General features: G+C 28.6%; 1 protein-coding gene across 1 annotated transcript in view; it reads right to left on the bottom strand.

Moving 5' to 3' along the window:
- Positions 1 to 1,398: 1,398 nt before the first annotated feature.
- Positions 1,399 to 21,489, bottom strand: part of lic (dual specificity mitogen-activated protein kinase kinase lic) — a 29,240-nt gene continuing 9,149 nt past the window's right edge. The window contains exons 4-8 of the mRNA XM_075375886.1: positions 21,040 to 21,205; positions 19,398 to 19,634; positions 14,088 to 14,267; positions 10,316 to 10,533; positions 1,399 to 8,228 (exon numbers count right to left, since the gene is read on the bottom strand). Of these exons, the coding sequence (XP_075232001.1) occupies positions 8,093 to 8,228; positions 10,316 to 10,533; positions 14,088 to 14,267; positions 19,398 to 19,634; positions 21,040 to 21,205 (937 nt within the window). The 3' untranslated portion in view covers positions 1,399 to 8,092. The remainder of the gene's footprint in view (positions 8,229 to 10,315; positions 10,534 to 14,087; positions 14,268 to 19,397; positions 19,635 to 21,039; positions 21,206 to 21,489) is intronic.

Raw genomic sequence — 21,489 nt, 5'->3', positions numbered from 1 at the left:
ATCAGAAAACATTAATGTTATTATTGCAGCAATCAGCATGAATCAAAATTTTCTGCAAAATGCCATACAATAGCATTAAATATTTCTGCAAAAAGTATACAAAGGATTTCGCACAAAGACTTACATTTATATCTGTATAAAATTCACATCATTCGTGACATTAAAATTAGATAAAATTGCTTGAGTTTTTGTTGTATTGAGACAATGATGAAGAAATATCCGATCACTTGTGAATGTCTGATAAGGCACATTTTCAGTAAAGTGGTTTCAAAAATAAAATTATTGATAATGGTTAAATGAAAATCCTGAACAATTGCTTCATAGTGAAATAATGTCTGTGTGGTCAGCTGGTTAAATAGGCCAATTTTTTCTTTGAAGACAAAGAAGGAAGAACGGTAAATCAGTTTAGATTGATTCAAACATTTCTTATAATACATAACACTTTACCTTCATTTGAATTCTTCTCAACAAGGCGATCCTATCACGCACAGATTCAATAACTGTCTTATGGTTATTTTTCCCAACAGACTCGTTTTTTTGGGGTGGTAACATGCTACAGACAGTAAAACCTGCAGATCTATCTGTATATGATTTTTTTTTTTTAAGAAAAATATCTAGAAGACATCAGAAATTTAAAACAAAAGATTAGGCAAGGCATTTGAACATACCAAAAGATATGTTGTGCAGTGCTCATATGATCTGGATCGCTAATGGAACAGAATGTGTTTACACAGAGTGAAAAACATTAGACTCATCATATTTAAAACATAAAATGCACAGTATATATAACTTACTACTATATTTATATTTTAGAAAATTAATATATATATATATTATAACTGAAAGTATTGTTTAAATTATTGCCTATTTCCCTAGTTAACTCTTTATGTATTTATTTATTTTACTTTATTAAGACCTTGGTGGTGGTTTAACATGAATTTTAATGAATATGAGATGAATGAAATTACAGGATGAACTGTTTTTTTTCTCACAAACAGATTTTATAAATATCTCACCTTTATTATAAAGAATTTATTTTTTAAACATGTGCTATATATAAAATAAAAGTTGTTGAACAAACAAATAACTTCTGCCCCTTTCTTTTTTCCCCTAAAGAAAATAAATATATAATTAGGTGTCACTAGTACTCATTTGCTATTAAACTATGGCAATTATGTTATATGGTATGACTAGTTAAATCATTTAAATTTATTTAGCATATTTATTGTTTTAGTTTTATAAACTATAATATAGAGAGGTACAAGCTTTACTGTGAAGTACAAAATTAATGAAATGAAAATATTACTTACTATTGTAAAAGATTTATGAGCAAATATTTAATACTAGCTTATAAATTATAAGAATTATTAATATAAAAAAAGTTTAACTGCTTCCATATTAAAAAATAAAAGTTACTTTATTTACAAAAAAAAATTATTTTCATCAATAAAAGAATTAAACTGACAAATAAAAGTAGGATAACCATAGGATAAATCAAAGTATAAACAAAATTGATACTCTATTACTAACATGATTTTAAAAACTCTGGCTGTTGTATTCTTAACAAATATTGTTTATATAAACATATATACAATTTATAAAGCATTTTAAATAAATTATAAAAAATAAGACCATGATAAATAATTAAAATTAGTTCATTACTATAATGAACAAAATAATTTAATTAAAATATACAGAATCAAAGAGATACCAAAAAGTTTTCCAGATTTCCAACCGTGTGGCAGTGGTAGAATAGTCTAATAGCATTGAATTCAATATACTGTATAATATTGATTTAATAAAATAGATAAAATTTGTTAACATTTTCACATGAAGGGTGAACAGCAAGGAACATTATTTACCTATATTTTTAAACACTATGGTTTTTTTAAGTAAGCTTAATTTTACTTTAATATTTTTAAAATGTAATAAAGTGAAACTAAAATCTGTTTACTTTTTGATACCGCTTGCTCAAATTTATTTATTGTCATATGAAGTCCTGTTTATATATAACCTAATAAAAATTGTACTGCATTATGAATAGATTATCTATTTTACCTAGGTAACTAAAGCAAATATATCATATTTGAAAGATAAAATAGTTCAGCTAGATATAAAAACACTATTATAATAAAAAGTACACAATTATACAAATATAACCCTGCTTATCTGAAAGTTGGATCAAACAACCTTTTGATGGGTTAAATAACAATTTTTAAATTTAATTGACTTCAGCCCATAAACTGATGCCTGGCCGAAGTTAGTTAATGATATTTATGAGTTTTTTAATAACATGAAAAAATTCAGTCTGACAGAATAGAATTCAGAACTTTCTGGATGAAAAGAAGTTACCATTCCACCATAAAGAGAAAACATTGGTTATAAAAGTGATAAGATTATAGTATGAATATGTCTCCTTATAATATGTTGTTCTACAATACTTAAAAAATCTCAAATGACAAATTTCAAATAATGAAAATTATGCTGGAATCTACCCATGGCGTGTAATTTTTTTTAATGTAGATTTAATGCAGATGCCATTTAGTTGCTTCAATAGCAAATAGGAACTGTGCAGAATTTTTGTATGTTTATTTACTACAAAAGCTAAAAGCTTATGCTGTAGGTATATGAAATGAAAATCCAAAGCATGAAAAATGCCATGCCTGACCAGGATTTGAACTGGGACCTCTGGATATAAGGCTAATAATGACAATTTTGCCACTGCAATGAGTGGATTTTTTCTTTTCAATGGTAATAATGCTGGTTTTTTTTTAGCTTTCATCTTGTAATATTATGAAAATTTTATTACTTAAAACTCGATTTGTCTCCTTTACATCAGATAAACAGGATAGTGATAAAAATTTTAAGACAAGATAAACAGTAAATCTGTAAAGTAACTATTCTGTGGAGTTTAAAAGTTAGTTCTTATTATTTAAATGTCATAATACACACAATAACAATTTTTTTTAAAGTAAATTCATCATTATACATATAACAATACTTACTCATTACAAGTTTTGTTAGTTTTTCTAAAAAAAAAAACAAAACATAATGACAGAATAACACTCATCTCAAACATGTACACAATAAAACTATTAGGCTGAATAATAAAATTATTACAATATGACCATATACAACCTTATTAAAAAACAGAATAAAAATATATTATTTCACAAAAAAATTATTAGTAAATTAATACAACATAAAACAATCCTATATAAACATTTTATATCTCTAAGTAATTTTATGAAATCTATTTACCACATACGCAAACGTTTAACATTTCTACTTTTAAAAATGATGATTTGAAATATTTCTAAATATTCCTGAACACTACTACATTGATATACTTTCTTTTAAATGTATTTACTAAGTAGTACTTATACAAAATAAAATGTGTTATTCTTAATAAAATTAAAACTAAAAATATTACTAACCACGAAAAAATAAAACTATAATTAATTTAATCATTTTCACAATGCGAAGTATTTTACCAGTTAAGAACTCAGCAGTAAATAAAAATGTTTGAAAAAAATCATTAATAATTTTATTTTGGTTACAATTTTATTAACCAACATGCAGTATCTATAAATGATTTAAGAGATTGCAAACCGGTATATACATAAAGAATACAATAATAAAAAATAGTCATAGCTGATCGATTGATCTCTGCCTTTCATCCAGAAGATTCTGGGTTTGAATCTGGCTCAGACAAGCATTTTCACATAATAAAAAGTTCATAAATATAAAAATGATTCTAATCCATCTCATTATTTAGTAAATATAAAAGAAAATAAAGAGATCTACAACTCTATATAATACACTACCGCTTTCAACCTAAAAATGTAAATTTCCTAAAAAAATTATTGACAATATGCAATTTTACTAACTTTATATGTATACTTATAATTGCTTTAAATAAGTGATATCAGTTAATCATCATTTACATATTAAATTAGCATATTTTATAAAATTAATGTACATATGGAAACAAGCATTCTTTTGGTATGATTTAATGTGCAAAATTCAAGTTTTAGAGTCTTTTAACTCAATACATAAGAAGTTGATCTTTTTTATATACAGAAATCCTCTGATCAGATACTTTGTTGATATTAATATGAACATAGCATAAGTAAAACTAAACAATATATTTTTATCTGGGTAATATGTTTCATTACTAGTTCATAGCTTATGTTTCTGAAGGGGAAAGGGCTCTTTGCCTACTCATCTTCTTTAGTTTCTTATGATTTGTATAGCAACTGATGATGTGACAATAAGTACACCAAACTGTACTTTTACAGCTGATAAGAATACGAAAAATTTAGTTATTCACATTCATTTTTATATGATACATTTTTTTAACAGAATTTGCATCGTTTATAGATACCACAAATGGTAAGTTTTTATAATTAGTCCTCAATTTTTATACATAATTTTTCCTTAATCCTTAAAAGGTATTAAAAATTAAAAGTCTTTTGCTAAATTTTTGTTTGTCAACAGATCTGGATGCTTATATGAACAGTGAAGAATATTGTAATTCATCTTACATCAACAACAATGCAAATAGCATTCATTTGTTTTTTGTTAATGGTAGTTTTCTAACTAATGATTTCAATTTTGTCAAGCCTTTGTTAGTTGTTACATATATTTATATGCTGCAGGTGATGAAGGCATGACAAAAATATAACTGAAATTCATGATGAATTGAGTACCAGATTTTCAAATGGCATTGCCACCTTTGAAATATACGCAAAAATGAAATTTATTATTTTAAGAATAGAAAGAGTTACAACAAATGAGTTGGTGTCTGGACAGGCAAAATTGGCTAATATTGAAGAAAATGTACAATTGCTTACTTTTCAAAAATTTCTTTTAAATTAGCATGGAGACATCCTTCTAACCAAAAGAACTATTAAAATGTTGAAGGATTTAATAATCAAGTGGTACTATCCATTTTTACTTTACTTTTTTAAAATGATCTTTATGAAAGATGAATGGAGCTCTGCACAGTACTCATGATCTATAATGAAGCAGATTAAAATTTCTGTCTATCAATTTTATGGGCAGATAAGGTATATTTTAAATTTAATGAATGTGGTTACTGTACACGATTGTGTTTACTACTCAGCCAATAATCCTTGTGAATTAAACTGAATAGATCTCAATATGACATGGGAGAGAAATTAAAAAACTATGTGGTGAAGTGTGCATCTCTTCTTTTCAATAGACGATTCTGGAGGTGAATCCAGACAGACTTGGCATGTTTTCTTTGCAAAATTCATCACATCTCATTGCTAATTGTAATTGGAGGCAAGTCTGTAGCAGTGAGTATTATTAAATAAATAGGCTCTTTTTCAAGGGAACTGTTTTCTCAGCAGCTTTAGAAATGTTGCAGGAAGTATTATACTAGAAAATGCCATGATTATGAAATTTAATCACTTCTGGCAGCAAGATAGAGCCAAATCTCATTACGGAACAAACTGAAACATTTTCACATGAATTTGATGAATAGCTAGAACATCATGGTACAATTAATGAATTTTTGTGATTCTTAATGTTGTGATTTTGCTCTATTGGGGTATTATAAACAAAAAAAATGTACTGTTTCCTTCAAAGTACTAGGTGAACTGAAAAGATAAAATGAAAATGCAATCGATGAAGTTAATCAAGACACAATTATTCCTGGATGTTTGCAAATCAATCACAAATTGATTGGAAAGTATAGAAAATGGAAAATGACATTATAAATAATTTCATCGATATATAGAAAATAAGTACAGTTGGTATAACAAATTATTACTTTTTACATATATTTTTCATTACAATAGGGAAAACTGACTTATTCCATAATTCTGTAAAGTTATGCTTCTATGTTCTATTTTTACCAATCTTAGGAGAGATTGCAAATTTACCAAATACATTTTTGTTATATTTTTACAAAAAAAAATAATATTAACTTTTTGTCAAATTCTTAATACTACGTCTTAATTGTTTTGTTGTAATTTGAAAAAAAACCATAACTTTAGAAAAATAATTTTTTTAAATTTTAGCAATTAAGGTTTTTCTTGTTTTTAATGACAGATGAAGCATTTTCTGCTAGAGAATGAAACAATATTATAATATTAATTATTCATAATATTAATTATGAAGGTTTGGTTTGTGAATTTTTTAAAGAAAATACTGGACAGTATAAAGCAATTGCGTTGAGTTAAAATATGTGAGTGATTATGAAGAGTCAAGTTTTTCTGACTGAAAATTATACATGAATATACAAAACTTGAGGACTATTATACAAAAATTAAAACTATGTAACATTTTGAAAACTGCTATTGATATGGAAATAAAAAATGATTAGGAACTAATTTAAAAACAATGATAAATCAATTTAAATATTACCAAATTACCAGTACATATTTGTACAAAACTTGTAAATACAATATATTAAAACAATTAAATCCTTTTAAAATTGACTGATCAAGACTTAAATATAATAAATTTAATTACTAACGACAATATCTATAAAGCTATAATTAATAATTTAGGCACAGCCTAGTCTATTTATATATAACACACATATAAATTATCTGAATAATAATTGTTTTAACTCCATAATTAAGCTACTACAATAATCAATTGATTTTAGGGTAATGGTTGATAAAAAAAAACATAATTGATAATATCAATGACTTTTACTATACTGTATTCAAAGAATATATTAATGTACTATTGTAAAACAATCGGATGGAAATCAATTTAAAAACCGATTGATGATTTTAATCTCTACAGCTTTATAATGTATAAAATAAATTAATGGTAACTGAATTATAAGGTTTAACTTGTATGTTACTGAAATGCTTTAAGAAAGCATTACAGAATGGAAATTAATTTTTTAAATATGGATCTACATCCTAAATAAGTAATACTCTAATGCTTGTGTTTTAGATTCTTATACAATGAAGGGTTTTTTAACCCTCATAAATCTATTTTTAACCCTTATATATTCAGTGATTACATGCAATCATTGGATTGCATGTAATCAGTAAATGAGAGGGAGAACAATTCTGTATCTTCTCTTTATAAGTTCATTTATAAACAGACACTACAGAAAAAGTACTAACTCTGCTCTGTAAAACATAATTGGTATATTGTTACTTTTTTGATTTGTCAAATACTAATTATTATGAAAACATGTATATGAAATCTTAGTTTCAATTCACATAAAACAAATAGTAGAAAAATACATCTACAGCAAATTTACTTGTTTTAACAGTGTTAGATGATTCCTTAAGCAGCATAACACTAAAAAATCTTACGTGCAGCACCCTCCTCAAGAAAGAAACACAATTTTCAGTAACACTGTAGAATAAGTCACAATAGATAGAAGAAATACCATTTTAGGAGATCCAAATGTGTACAACTGATAGCAAACGATACTCCATTATAAAAACATGTATATGTAAAATTCTCCTTTATATTCAAGAAATCTTTGCTTTAGAAAAGGCCACCTTTTTACCACCTAATCTTACACCACCTTTCTGCCAGATATAGCATATTATTTCTTATGCAAAATAAAAATAAAGCTGATGTGATGAATGTTTAACAAGGTTGTCCCAAGGGAGATAAGCATGCTTCCAGGAAGCATGATTTGAAAAAAGGGCTTTCAGGATGATATCAGCATTGTTTGAAGTGTAGCCATAAAGTATATACCACCAAAAAGACTTTTTGGAAGGGATAAAGATAAGATGCTAACAAAAATCTGCATTTTAATTAAAAAAAAAAACATTTCAGCTACTAGTGACAACTCATAATTGGCACTTACGTGTAACAATCAAAAGCATCAGGAACTATAGCCCAACCTCCCAGAAAGTCTTTTATCAACTTGCAAAATATAATAGAAGTATTAAATACCATAACAATAAAATATACCATTAAATACAGATATATATAAAGCGTGAACTGTTTAAAAAAATCAATTTGAAAATAACAATAATCAACCATTAAACTAAAATAATCAGTCTAAATTTATAAATTAACAAAAAAAAAAAAATTAAATAACTAATATGTTACGGTTTGGCAGGCAAAAGTAAATGAACTATGGTGAGTCTGGTAAATTTAGTATTTCACTAACAAATTCTGTAATGTCTGTTGGATTTTCCTTTTCTGTTAGGCAAAATGGATGTTCTAGCAGACTTGTATAGTTAGGACGATCCATAAAATTCTTCTGAAGACTAAAAAAAAAAAATAAAAAAATAAATAAACATGATTATACAATGAAAAATATTATTACTAATAGTGTTAGCTAGAATTACCATATTTGTTCATACAATTTCAATTTATGACTAAAAGGTTTTTATAAAAACTACCAATGTATGTGTTATTCTCATAACAATGGGTAAATAAATGATTTCCTATAAAATGTGATAAAATATAATGGAATAAGCAATATAAACTAGCAATATTCAACCTGAATTTATTTGGATGAATGTCACACAAAATATATGGTAAATATTATGCTTCATAATAATTTAATCTAAACAATTATCTATATTATCCAAATTTTTTATTATCCATTTCAAGTGTCCCAATAAACATAGGCTGGTTGTTTGACAAATTCAAGAAAAATTGAAACTTACCCGTTTTTCCTACATGTCTCAGGTCCTTAAAACGACTTTTAAAAAATTTTTTATTTAAGTAGTCTACCTGTGGCGGCATTTTTGTTATGGTGCGCACACCCATTTTTGTGATTATAAATTTGAATTAAAAAAAAAAAAAAATAGTTCTAAAAAATACATATAAGTTTAGGGGCAAGTTTATATCACCATTAGTATTATTTATGGTAAACTAATAACGTATATCTACATATAAAAAAATAATTCAAACTGTATGCCATTCCTGCCTCTTGAAAAAATTACCAAAGTGAAATTTCACCACTTTTCATGTTCAACTTTATTGGTAATTTTCTCGTAGAAAGAAGAGAGATAGTTAAATAAACCACTGGACCAATCTTTTACTTTGAGAAAATATATGAACGATAGCTTTTTGTTTCATCCTTCCAGGACCAACAGTAGTTTTTTAGTTATGATTTTTACTGTAAACCCTTAAAATCACAAAATGGCCGCCACAGGTAAACTGCTTAAAAAAAAATAGTTTTAAGGACCTGAGACACGAAGGAAACAAGTGGGTAAGTTTCATTTTTTTTTTAATTGGGCAAGCAACTACCACCTTGAGTCACTTAAAATGGATTGACGATGTTTAAGGTTCAAGATTCTTTGGTGAATTCATAAAAAAAAAAAAAAAAAAAAAATTAATATTGAATAAAAATTATATCCCTTCCAAAACTATTGTTTATCTGTTTGTTAATTAATATAAATTAACGTATATGCTATTCTGATGTTAAATGGAGAAATAATTCTAGTGACCATCCCCAAATGTACGCAATACATGGTTCAATAAAACAAAGAAATATGCATGGTCTTCTAATATACATAATAGTAAATAACTACTTAATAAATTTTTCTGCACATAAAAAAGTAGACAAAAATTAAAATTTAGTAGTCAATTTAGGCTAAAATCAATTTTTTAAAAATATTTTTGGTTTTGGTTGAGGGGATCAATTTTAGGCCAGGACCATAACATTTACTTGGAGGGATGATCCCCAGATAAAATACCTAGAATTTTAATAAAGCGATATATTTTGTGAAAATGTTCTAAGAAACAGAGTAGACACTGAATATTTTAAAAACCAATTTTTAATTGACTCCATAACTGCCATCTTTATACACAGGTTTCAGTTTTCAGTAAGCTTCAATTTTTAATTAAAAATATTATAATTAATAATAATAATTTATATTATAATTTGTATATGAAAAATATAACATCAATGACTGAATATTTGAACAAATAAAAATGTCCAATATTTTCCTTTTTTATTTCAGCCATTTCTTTTTCATATTTTTTAAGGAAAAATTGAAATTAAAAAAAAATCAAACACTAAACATCACAATTCCAAGACAAAAAGCTCTATCACAATGAAAATATATTCTAAAAGGAAGACAACAGAATGTGGAAACCTTTTTTTTACATTAAAAAACACACAACAGGATGGAAGACATGGTCAACATTACACATGAGCTGTTACTTCTCTTGATGAAGTTAAATAAATTTTAGAAGACAAAGGAAATCATCCAATGGGTCTAAAATTTTAACTAGTCTGATGTAATTCAAATAGTGATTCTTGGGCTGAAAACCTAGAGCTCTAATGTTAAGCTACCTTTAACCTAACCTTAAAAATAATAATTAAAAATATCAATCTTACCATTGTACAATGAAGTCTTCAAAATCTGATGAAAATACTCCAGGAGGTAGTCTTGGAGGATCATCTTTTACGACCTGTTTTAATTGTTCAAATGGTGTACCCCACGTGCTGTAAGGGAATGAACCTGTAGCTAGTTCAACGAGAGAGATACCTAACGACCAAACATCTGATCTAATGTCATATTGTGATGGGTTACCAGAAGGGTCAATACGTTCTGGCTGTAAAAAATGAAACGATGTACAACAGATTTAGTAGCATACATTATGTGTTAAGGAAAGAAAAGGATCACTTCTAAGAACATTTAAAAAGAAAGCTAGCCAGATGTAGAGAATCCCAGAAAAATTATTAATTAAAAAAGAAATTTAAGTAGACATACATAAAGAAAAAATTAAGAGAAATTAGTTAATGCAATAAGTTCAATATTTGTCTTTCTATATAAAAGACTGTCATATCAAGCTTGGCCAACTAATTACATTTTAATGATATCAATAATATTAAAGTTCATTTGCTATTGTTATGTCTAGATTATGAAAACTTGATACTATATTCATTCTTCGATTTGTTGAAGTGCTTTTTTATTACTTTTCAATATTTTAATGGATAAAGAAAAAAATGATAATTGTAACTTATACTAATAAAATGACAAATAATAACTAGCCAACATTAAGATGTAATGCAGCAACATGAGTAAGACCCTACTTCTTACAAAGAATGCCAGAGTACATACAAATTCAAATAAATCATACATACATAACAAGGAAAATATTACCAGGATCAAATTGTTACATTCCTTTTAGTTCATTTTAATATGCTAAAACAATATCAAAGTCCACATATATATACAGTTCCGTGAAGAAATTGAGAAACTTTCACATATTCTACTGGTGAAAATAATGAAAAAAGTTATAAACATAGTCAACATAGATCCGGAAACGCTTTGCTTCCATCTACATTAATCTCAAAATTGATGCAGATCTAGTCCAATATTGCATAACATCAATAGCCTTGTTTGCTATGATGATCATAAAGTAATTAATGAAGTAACACCTTAATAGCTGTTGAATAAAATATTTTTCAATTGAGGTAGTGCTGTTATAACACTATCTAGGGAAATTTACATACACTAAAAATAAAATAATAAATGACATTTAAAAACTTTCATGAATATTCATTACAAACAATAGAAAAGAGGAGACAATATGTTACATCATTTTTCACAAAATTATTTCTGATATAAAATTACCAATCAAGGCAAGTTGCTAAGTTAAAAATAAATTCAAACAAAACATTTTATTTTAATCTACTTCATTTAAGACTTTCAAAAATATATAATCAATACATAAAAATTTGAATGTAATGAAAAGCAGCAATTAGTATGTTACTGCAGTTTACTCATATTTAGTCACTAGATCTACATCATCTCTAAACAAAATATCTAATAACGTTCTTATTTTACAGTTTTTGGTATACACAATATAAATTAGTAAAACTTACATATGGAGATAAAATTATAGAAAATTTGCTGTGTCAATTAAGAATAGTTACAAAAATAATTTTTTTTTCAAAATATATGGAATTGGTGTAACAATCTAGCTTTCAAAATACAAGAAGATACTTTCAAGGCTACAAATTGCATGTTTGTTAAAGGCGTAGTTAAATGTGATATGGCATTTTTGTTAATAATGCCAGTCTTGAAGTAGTTCGAAAACTATTTTATCATCTGGTTAAACAGTACATTTAATTCAGAGTTTGTTTTTTTTTGTCAAATTTAGTGTACAAGTTTATAGTCATTGTTAAACTGACTATAAGCTATTTATAAAATTAAAATGTTGTGCTTAACATCATTATGTGTGTGTCAATTTCCTAAGAGTTGTTATTTATGAAGATTGATTTTACTGTTGAATATAAAGCTTGAATGTTTTATTTGCATCCTAAGTCTAATTATTCTGTCTGTCTAACATAATATTTATTTATTATTCACTGACGTAAGTACAGTTTTACACTACCATTCACATATTACTATTATACTTTTTTATGTATGAAGGTAAATAAAAAATTATCTAAACTTTTCGTTCTGCAATTTGTTTACACAATTGTAGGGTTTACATGTACTTAATTTTTCTACTTGGTCACCTCACTTGTCAATGCACCTAGTGTAGTGGTTCTCAAGGTTGCACATCCTTCTAAGAAGATTTTTGGTTGGTCACGTAGCCACTTTCGCACTGCTTCCTGCATGTCTAAGTCTGTGGAATAACCAAGCAAAGCATCCTTGAGAAGCCCAAACAAATGAAAGGAGCAAGATCTGGGCTGTAGGAAGTGTTTCAGCACTTCAAAATTAAGCTTGTGCATGGTTTGAATGGTATGATGAGCCATGTGAAAGAGGGGGTTGTCATACAACAACACTGTTATGGTATCCGTCACACACAGTCTTAACAGAAGCTGAGTTCGTCATTGATGATTTGAAAGGCAGAAACCATGATGCATGTTCAAAGAAAATCCTATCTCATCAATGTTAACTCGCCTATTTGCCAGAACCATCTCTTGAGCTTTCTGAATTTTGTCAATCGTGGTGGAGGTTGATGGGCATCCTGCTCTTGCCTCGTGCATCACGTTCATCCAGTAACTTTTAATAACACTTACATCATAAAGCACTGTCCCTGTATTGTGATAAGTCTATGATGAATTTCAGCCCCTTTCACACCATTCCGACCAGACAAATTGGAACACTGCAATTTGTTGGTGCAAACTGCTAGCTGAATGGACATATTTACACTATAATAACCAGAAGGCAAATGACATGATTGGATCAAATTTTGTACATACCACCACAGTTGTAGGAACTCTAAGCTTGCATGCACAGGAGTATGACAACTTGAAGGTGCATTAATACAAAAAATTAAATAATTTTTAGCTTGCCCTCATGTAAAAAAAAAATGTCAAGTTTCACTAAAATTTGAACATAGACCGTTTGGATTAAAGCCACAGGTGCTATCTCTATCACTGAGATACCCTGTAATTAGTATTTTGTGCAAACTTTAATTTGTTATACAAAGGGTTGTTGTGTTCTGTTGGTTTGCTGTAAAATTTTGAACATTTGTTGGTATTTCTGAAACTAACCTTTATTCCACAAACATTGGTTACATTATGTATTTTCTGAGTTTGATGTAACATGATAAAAATACGGGTAAATATCTGTACTATATATGTTATTTAATTCTTCATTGTAGCTGCCAATTATGAAGAATGATACATTTGGTGATACAACATACATAACCTGCATTTTCGAGTAATGTACATTTCTTACACTTAGAAAATAAAACATTTTTTTAATTTTGGTTCTATAAAGTTTATAAATATCTACAAATAATGTAATTTCATAGCAATATTTTTACATTAAATTTGCTTTATTCAAGTACCGGAATGTCACTACTGCTATACCAGGAAAAGTTATATATATATAGGAATAACAGAGAATAATCAATCAATCAGTATCTCTCTCTCCCTCTGTAGTTCTGTACAAACTAAATTCACCTGTTTTTAGAAAAAATGACTTTTAAAATAAATAAAGTTCTAATTAAACATTTTTACATGGACATTGTCAGGTTGTTCGGGGCAGACTAGTTAAATAATTTGCTGCATACACACACTTGCATTTAGCACATTTACAATATACTAATAAAATAATCCACTAATAGCAATCTGTGTAATGTTTCTTTGCAAGATAATGTTACAAACAAAAGTAAAAAGGTTAAAATATTCTTTGTTTAATTACCGCCATATATGGTTTGCATCCAGCATCAATTGTTTTCGCAACTGAATCGACTAGATAGCCAGAAATTCCAAAATCGCACATTTTAACTTCACCTTTTCTGTTCATCAATATATTTGAAGGTTTCACATCACGGTGTATAACTTGCAATTCAGAATGCAGGTAATGTAATGCACTAACCACCTGAAACAAAAATTAACACTTTAGTTATATATTATAGTGAATAAGTGAAATGCTTAGCACTATAATCAATGAAATGTTAAATCAAATTGTAAACTCCAGTAAGTTTTAATTTTATTAATATAATTCAACAGAATATATAGAATTCAGATATAGGAAGTTAAAAAATACCTTTGTCTTGGTCCTTCAACTCAATTCTTACTAAGTAAAAAGTTGATCTTTTCCATTAAGTCACTACCATTTTAAAAAATGGCTCAAAACCATTTATTCACTACAGATGCATTGTAGTAAAATTTTTGAAGAGTTTTCCTTGTTAAAATCGACCGGGAATCTCAGCATTATTGACTTATTGCTTGATGCAAACCAGTCAGTTAATTGTTTTTGATAAGAATGTCTTCCACTGTTACTTTATTGCTTTATGATACGCCCTCAGTTCCATCTAGTTCTCTACTGTGTCAAGTAAAAAAATGAATCTGCTTACTGTTATCCAATATTAGGACTGCCTAGAGAGTTCATTCGAGTAAATTTCTTTGTATTCAATGAATTTAATTTATTTTCACCTCAATGTGGTGGTTAGGCTAGGTAAGTATATTTAAATAAGTATGCTTCATATAAATGCATAACCTAGTTAATTATCATATAAATATAAGATATTTATGTATGAATAAAAATATATTGTAGAAACATTTTTAGGTGGTAGTGAATTAATGTAAAAGAACTTAAAAAGCAAGTAAGTTTTTATATTTACAGAATTCCACATCATAAATAACATGCTACATTCAACCTCACTGAGCCATCACAAAGTCACAAACAAAAAATGAACTAAAAATCAGATTTATGTGAATGTAAAGCGATTTACCAAGTTGACCTTCTCCAAAGGCATGATTCCTGGGAATCAATTGAAGCATAAGTTTAATAACTTATGTCCAAAAATACATTATTTTTAAATTATACTAGTGAAAAATTTCACATTAATATTTATACCAAAGGTAAAATGCAATTAAATAAAATTCTTTTGACAAATTATCAGATAAAACTATCAAATTAACAGATTCTTGGGTGCACGATCTCTGAGCCTTCCTCTAACACCAAAGATTTCATACAAAAACTTCCCATATCTAACTTTAATTAGACTATGCACTCAATATTTTATTGAGCTTTTAACACCAAAAATACTATCCTCATACAAACAAAACAAGTGTTGATTGCAACAATTTTTCCTACAATTCAATTTACTCAAAGTCCTCTTAATTAACCTAAAAATCAAGAAACAGATTCAGAAATTTAATAAACCTCTGATGAAAACATACCCTATCTCTCTCTACTCTGGTCCGCTTTTGGGAACAAGGTCAATGCCTACATCTTATCACTCTGCAGCTCCATCTATCACAGAGTTCTATACATACATCCATTCTCATTCTAACCAGGACCTGATGCCAAAAATACCTATCTTGACAAAGTAAGCAACTGAGCGAGCCTCTAGCCACCTGGGTTGCTATTCCATCTACACATCTATAACAGCATCAGCCCCCCTCACCCATCCTCTGCAGGGCTAAGAATGTAAGAAAGCCAGCAACTATGTTCCATTCCCTTTCAGTTTTCCAGTTAACTTGTAGATCACACCCAGAATTGATCCTTGCAAACTCTCTAGCTGTTCTGGTACATTCAGCCTCGTACCTGGGGCAGACATATAAGACATGGCATAATATAAGCCATCATCAATGGGCCCTATACGCCACAGATAAGCCTGAATTAATCAAACTAAATCTGGTCAACCTATTTCGAAAAGCACCATGTCCAGAAAGAAACTGTGTAATGTGCCAATTAGGGCAAATCCACCTAACTACATGCATACTTCTCACATAAAGAAAGATACCATGAGTGTAATGACCATCTGATGATTCAGTCCATCTCACCTGCCATAAGTGGAATCCTTGGTCATCTATTTTTTTTTTTGTGCCCAGAGTTAAGAAGTTCACCTAACTTCTTGACATCATAACATAAATGGTGCTCAGTTGCAAGGATATTAATGGGCATAATACCAGAAATAACAAGGACCACCTCTCGATAGAGAGTCCTATAGGCACTAATCACAGATAATAGGAGACGCTGGGCTTAACAAAATATTCCTATAACACTTGTATGTCATTTGATGAGCCCAGACAGGTACCACATACAGCATTATAGCTTCACACCCTTATATAGAACGTGTTCTATATAAGGGATGGGTTGTTCCCTTATAAGGGATGGGATGTTCTATATAAGGGATAAGGCATGGTTCTGGAATTAAGACCCCAATCTAAATGAGCTGCTCTAAACCGAAAAAAAAAGAGCAAACTTTTTGGCAGCATATTGAAAGTGCTCCTTGAATTGAAGATTCTCATCAAGGATGACACCTAGATACTTCTTAAGTAGGACATACCTAATTTGATGAACTGCCATCCTTGAGCAACATTGTTTTCTCTGGGCCAAATACCATCTTATGTTGCAAACTCCACAACTGGAGTATCTTGCAAGCCTGGGCTGTCCTGAATTCAATCTCATTCTTCAAATCTCCTTTAACTAGCAAAAGCCCATCATCCGCATCAAAGAATTGAATTCAAAAATCCAGAGTAGGGGTCCAAAACATTACCCTATGGACAACCATTAGATAGTGTTTTTCCTACTTATGAGATACTGTCTCGATTGCTGAAATAACTACACAACACATTCAGCTCATTCTGCGAATAATCACGCTTCTGCAGTTGAAATAGGACAGAGGGCCACCACAAATTATTAAAAGCCCCCCTGATATGTCCAAAAAGATACCTAAGACATAGACTCACTAGAAGAAACAATATTCATAACCTTAAGAACTGTATCTTCAGTGTCCTGAAAACTGCACTGACCATCCATCAACAACTTTCTAGAATTCAATCTATCAGTAATACAAAGATACAAATCCTTCTCAAAAATCTTTTCAATAACTGGCAGGAGTGTTAAAGAAGCTGGTTAAGAGGGTTAAAGGCACAGTGGGGTTCTTGTCACCATCTTTAAACAATTTTAGATCACCTATTTTCCAACAAACAGGAAAATAGCCAGCAAAGAGCATGCTATTACAAATTCTAGTCAAAGTACCAATACAAATTCTGATAGAACGGACAAGGAGCTCCACCATAATTCCATTGAAACCTGGAGCTTTATTTCTTCCAAAACTGCAAATTACCTACATACCTATGCCTCTAATTTCCACAGATAAAACATCAGAGTGAAATGCAGCAACTTTCTCTTGGATTCACAGATGATATGAGGTTTCAATATCACAACATCGACTGGCAATAAATCATTAAATAGAATATTTAAAATCTCAGCTCTATTAGAAACAACACACTGCTGGGTTGAGAGCCAACAAAAGAATATTTTTCTTATGCTTATGTCCCAGGATTCTATATACAATATCCCAATAATCCTTATTTCCTTGCTCTCTAACAAAAGAACATTAAGAATTCCTCTTTGATGTCCTGACCAAAATGAAAATATTAGACCTCTGTTTTCAATAGTCATCTACCAAAACTGCTCTACATTCAAGATCACTGTCCCATTGAGCAGTCCTTCTCAGGCAGTTCATGGACTGTTTCAATAAAAAAAAGCTGTCTAGTTCACCAAGGGGCAATTCTCTCTCGACCTAAACTATGGGAAATTGAATTCTCAGTGGCAACAATGAAAGCCAGAATCTTTCTGCCAGGTCTTCCGATTAAATATCATCCAAATTTCAGTGTATTAACAAATTTAGTACAGTCTATCTTCCTGTGAAGGAAGCGTTCCTAATAAACAGGACATGACACCTGTCTGTCTGAGTCTTGCAACTCCCTAACCAACTCAAAGATAATAATTAATCAATGATCACTAGAAAAATCATCAACCCTACCAGGAATATTCCTACAAACAGTAATATCAATATTTGGTATTATTTAGGATTCATTTTTCATAACAAATAAAAAAAAATTATTGTTAAAAAAAGTAATCTGAATAAATATAGAAAAAAAGGGTTTATTTGGAGGTTAACTTAGGCTAATATATAGAAAACGCATAAAAAATTTACAAAATTTAATATAGTTTAGCTAAAATATCTTTAAAAGATGAAGGTTATTAGCTTAAAGGCTATATCTGTGAATTATATACATTAAAGATGGATCCCATTAGACATCCCAAACAAATATATACCTTTATGGAATAACTTAATCCGATCAAGTAATGATTTTCTGATTTCAGGTAAAGGTTTTTATTTTAAGTAAAGATCCAAATTTATCTTAATGTCTAATATTAAATTACATTTTAAACTATTATTTATATGAGCTATATTGTATAATCCTCACATGGCCCTCATTTTTACAATAAATTAATTTTGTAGTATGTAAAATATCAAGTCTGACTAGGATCTGAATCCAAACTAGAATCTTTCTCTAGAGGAAAGATAGCAGTTGCCATCAGTCCACCATGGAAATAAGAAAGGTAGTCATAAATTAACGTGTGAATTAATTTTCCTTCTCTCTTTTTAAACTAATTCTTTTGACCTTAGCTTCAGAGTTTAATGATAACTGACACAGAAGAAAAGTCATCTTACGGTAACTTTTTATTCCAATGTTATAACAAAGGAGATGATTGAAATTGTTACAAATTGGGAGGAGAAGGGAACAGTATCATTGAATTTTAGTTCATACTGATACACTACACAATATGTTATTGATATCTTGTGAAGAAAGTTTATTATACTTCAATATTCAAGGATAGAGCAGATTACAATCAAAGGAGTCCTATGATCATGAGTTTCATGATTTAACACACTACTGAATTACTGCACAAAGAACATCTCCCTACTTTCAACAATCAATTAAGTATGATCATCTTTTTTTCTCTCACATAACCTACTTTCCATTAACGTTCCATAAAGTCAATATGTATCTGTTTTCAGTCAGTAAGTCATCAATAGTAACAAGTAAGAAATGAATGAACAAATGCTGATCCATCACAGTTTACAAGATATTTAAAATATTTATTGTATATAAATTTAAAGAAAGAGTTGTAAGGGGTTAAGTAGCACTGTACACATATAAGCATGTATAAAATAAAAATTAAGAAAAAATATCAACTCACAGCAAGGGTAATATTAGCAAGAATATTTTCTGGTATTGTTCGTCCATGTCTATAAACTTTAGTATAAAATTTATCAAGACTTGTATCCATTACTTCCATGCAGATCCAAACATCACCTTCCCTAAATAATGCACCATAAAACTGTACAGTATGTGGGCAGTCAGATGACCTCATAGATATATCGAGATCCATAACTAACCTTTTCTGTTCCTGTGTATTAACAGTTGCTGCTATTCTCTGTTAAAACAAATAAATAAAAGATTAGTAACATACCTCACTACCACTAATCTAATATTGTAACAACATATATATCATAACCAAATCTACAAATTCAAAATACATATTAAAATTAACTCTGATGTTCTGCTAAAACATGATCATCATTCCTTTCTATTAGAACAAATCAAGTGTAAATTTAACAGAAATTACACCATATGAAAAAAAAAACCAGTTAAACTAATTTATTATTAATATATTCAGTGTTAAAGAATAACATTTCTTAGAAAGTTTTCTAAAAAGATAACTTTTTGGGGCATGAAAACTAATCCTCGTAAATGTTTGCAAACATATAAACTGTTATAAATAACTGGTAACTTCAAAATGACAAAAATAAGTGTTAAACTAATCACTGGCATAAAGCTTTGTTTTAAAAAGCATTTTTGGAAATCATCAAAATTTTTTTCACAAGAAAATATATAGCTGGTGAAATCTTGTGCTCAATAGAGACAACATACAGTAACTTATACAAGAAATTGGTTAGCTAGTGGTCTCATTTTCATTTTACACTCCATTAATATAACTGACCAATTACAACACTGTTTTTTTTAAAATGATAAATGAATTTTGTAATGTGAAAATTCCAAATAGGACTGGGATTTCAATCCAGAATATTTTGAATGAATTGCAGAGATCCTTCTGCCACATAGGATGACAGCAGCTTAAAAGCAGCATTATGAAACAATAGCTTTTTTACGAAACAACTCTATTTTTTTGCAATTACAATTAATGTAACACAATTTTTCCTTTTTTAATAATCATTACTGGCAGACATAGCTAATTAATCAAAATATGCCTGGAAAATGGTAAACCAAAGGTAAAAAAAGTCCAAATAAGGTAAATGTAATTAAAAAAACCAGTTACCCACATTTGGTAGTTAATAAATACACATTAAAAATGATTTTATTACATTTCATGAGGGTATAACGTCAGGTTAAATTAAAAATTAGTCAATAAAGCTACTTTTCTCCTTAATGGGATAAAACTGCATGCATAAAAAGTAAAATGATTGAAGAAAATAAAATAAGACCACCCATTAATTTTTAGTTATTTTGAAGCCTTTACAATTATCAATGATGCAGCATAACAAGTACATGACTACAGAACTACTCTAGAGAATTTTAATTCTAATACTAAAGCAGTACAATGGTGTTACATCACAGCATCATCCCAGTGGTTGAGGAAGCTATTATTATCATTAATCATCAGTTCCTATAACACCTATTTTGCTGCAGAATCCAATTTTAAATCCAGTTAATTGTAATCATATACATTATACATAGTATTAATAATACATACTTTGTCAGACTGTGCAAAGTTTCATAGAGAAGAAACAATTTTTTAATAAATATAATGAAAATCTTACCTTAACTGCCATTATAGTCTGTGATGGTATATGGTTCATTTTTTCAACAATACCATATGCACCTCTTCCAAGGTCACATATTTTTTCTAAATCATCAGCCTCAACAACAAATGTTTTGTCACCAATTGTAATAGTTGTACGCTTATCTAAATTTCTTGGCGGTGTCCTGTGAATAATCACAAAATACCAATTAAACACACATATACACATACTCACTCACTCTCTCTTCCTATATATATATATCATAACATTTAAAAATGATAAACTTTTTTAAATACAGAATTTGTTTATTTTTTATAAATGTTTGTAATCAAGAAATTATTAACCAGTTTATATATATATATATATATATATATATATATATATATATATATATATATTTACACACACATAATCTTAAAATTAATATTTTAGTGAAACTGTATTAGTGGCACATTGAACATTTAATTA

This window comes from Lycorma delicatula, chromosome 9 (assembly GCF_047948215.1).
Source record: "Lycorma delicatula isolate Av1 chromosome 9, ASM4794821v1, whole genome shotgun sequence".
Classification (NCBI taxonomy): domain Eukaryota; kingdom Metazoa; phylum Arthropoda; class Insecta; order Hemiptera; family Fulgoridae; genus Lycorma; species Lycorma delicatula.
The sequence above is the reverse complement of the archived record's forward strand: the minus strand, read 5'-3'. Positions and strand labels throughout refer to the sequence as shown.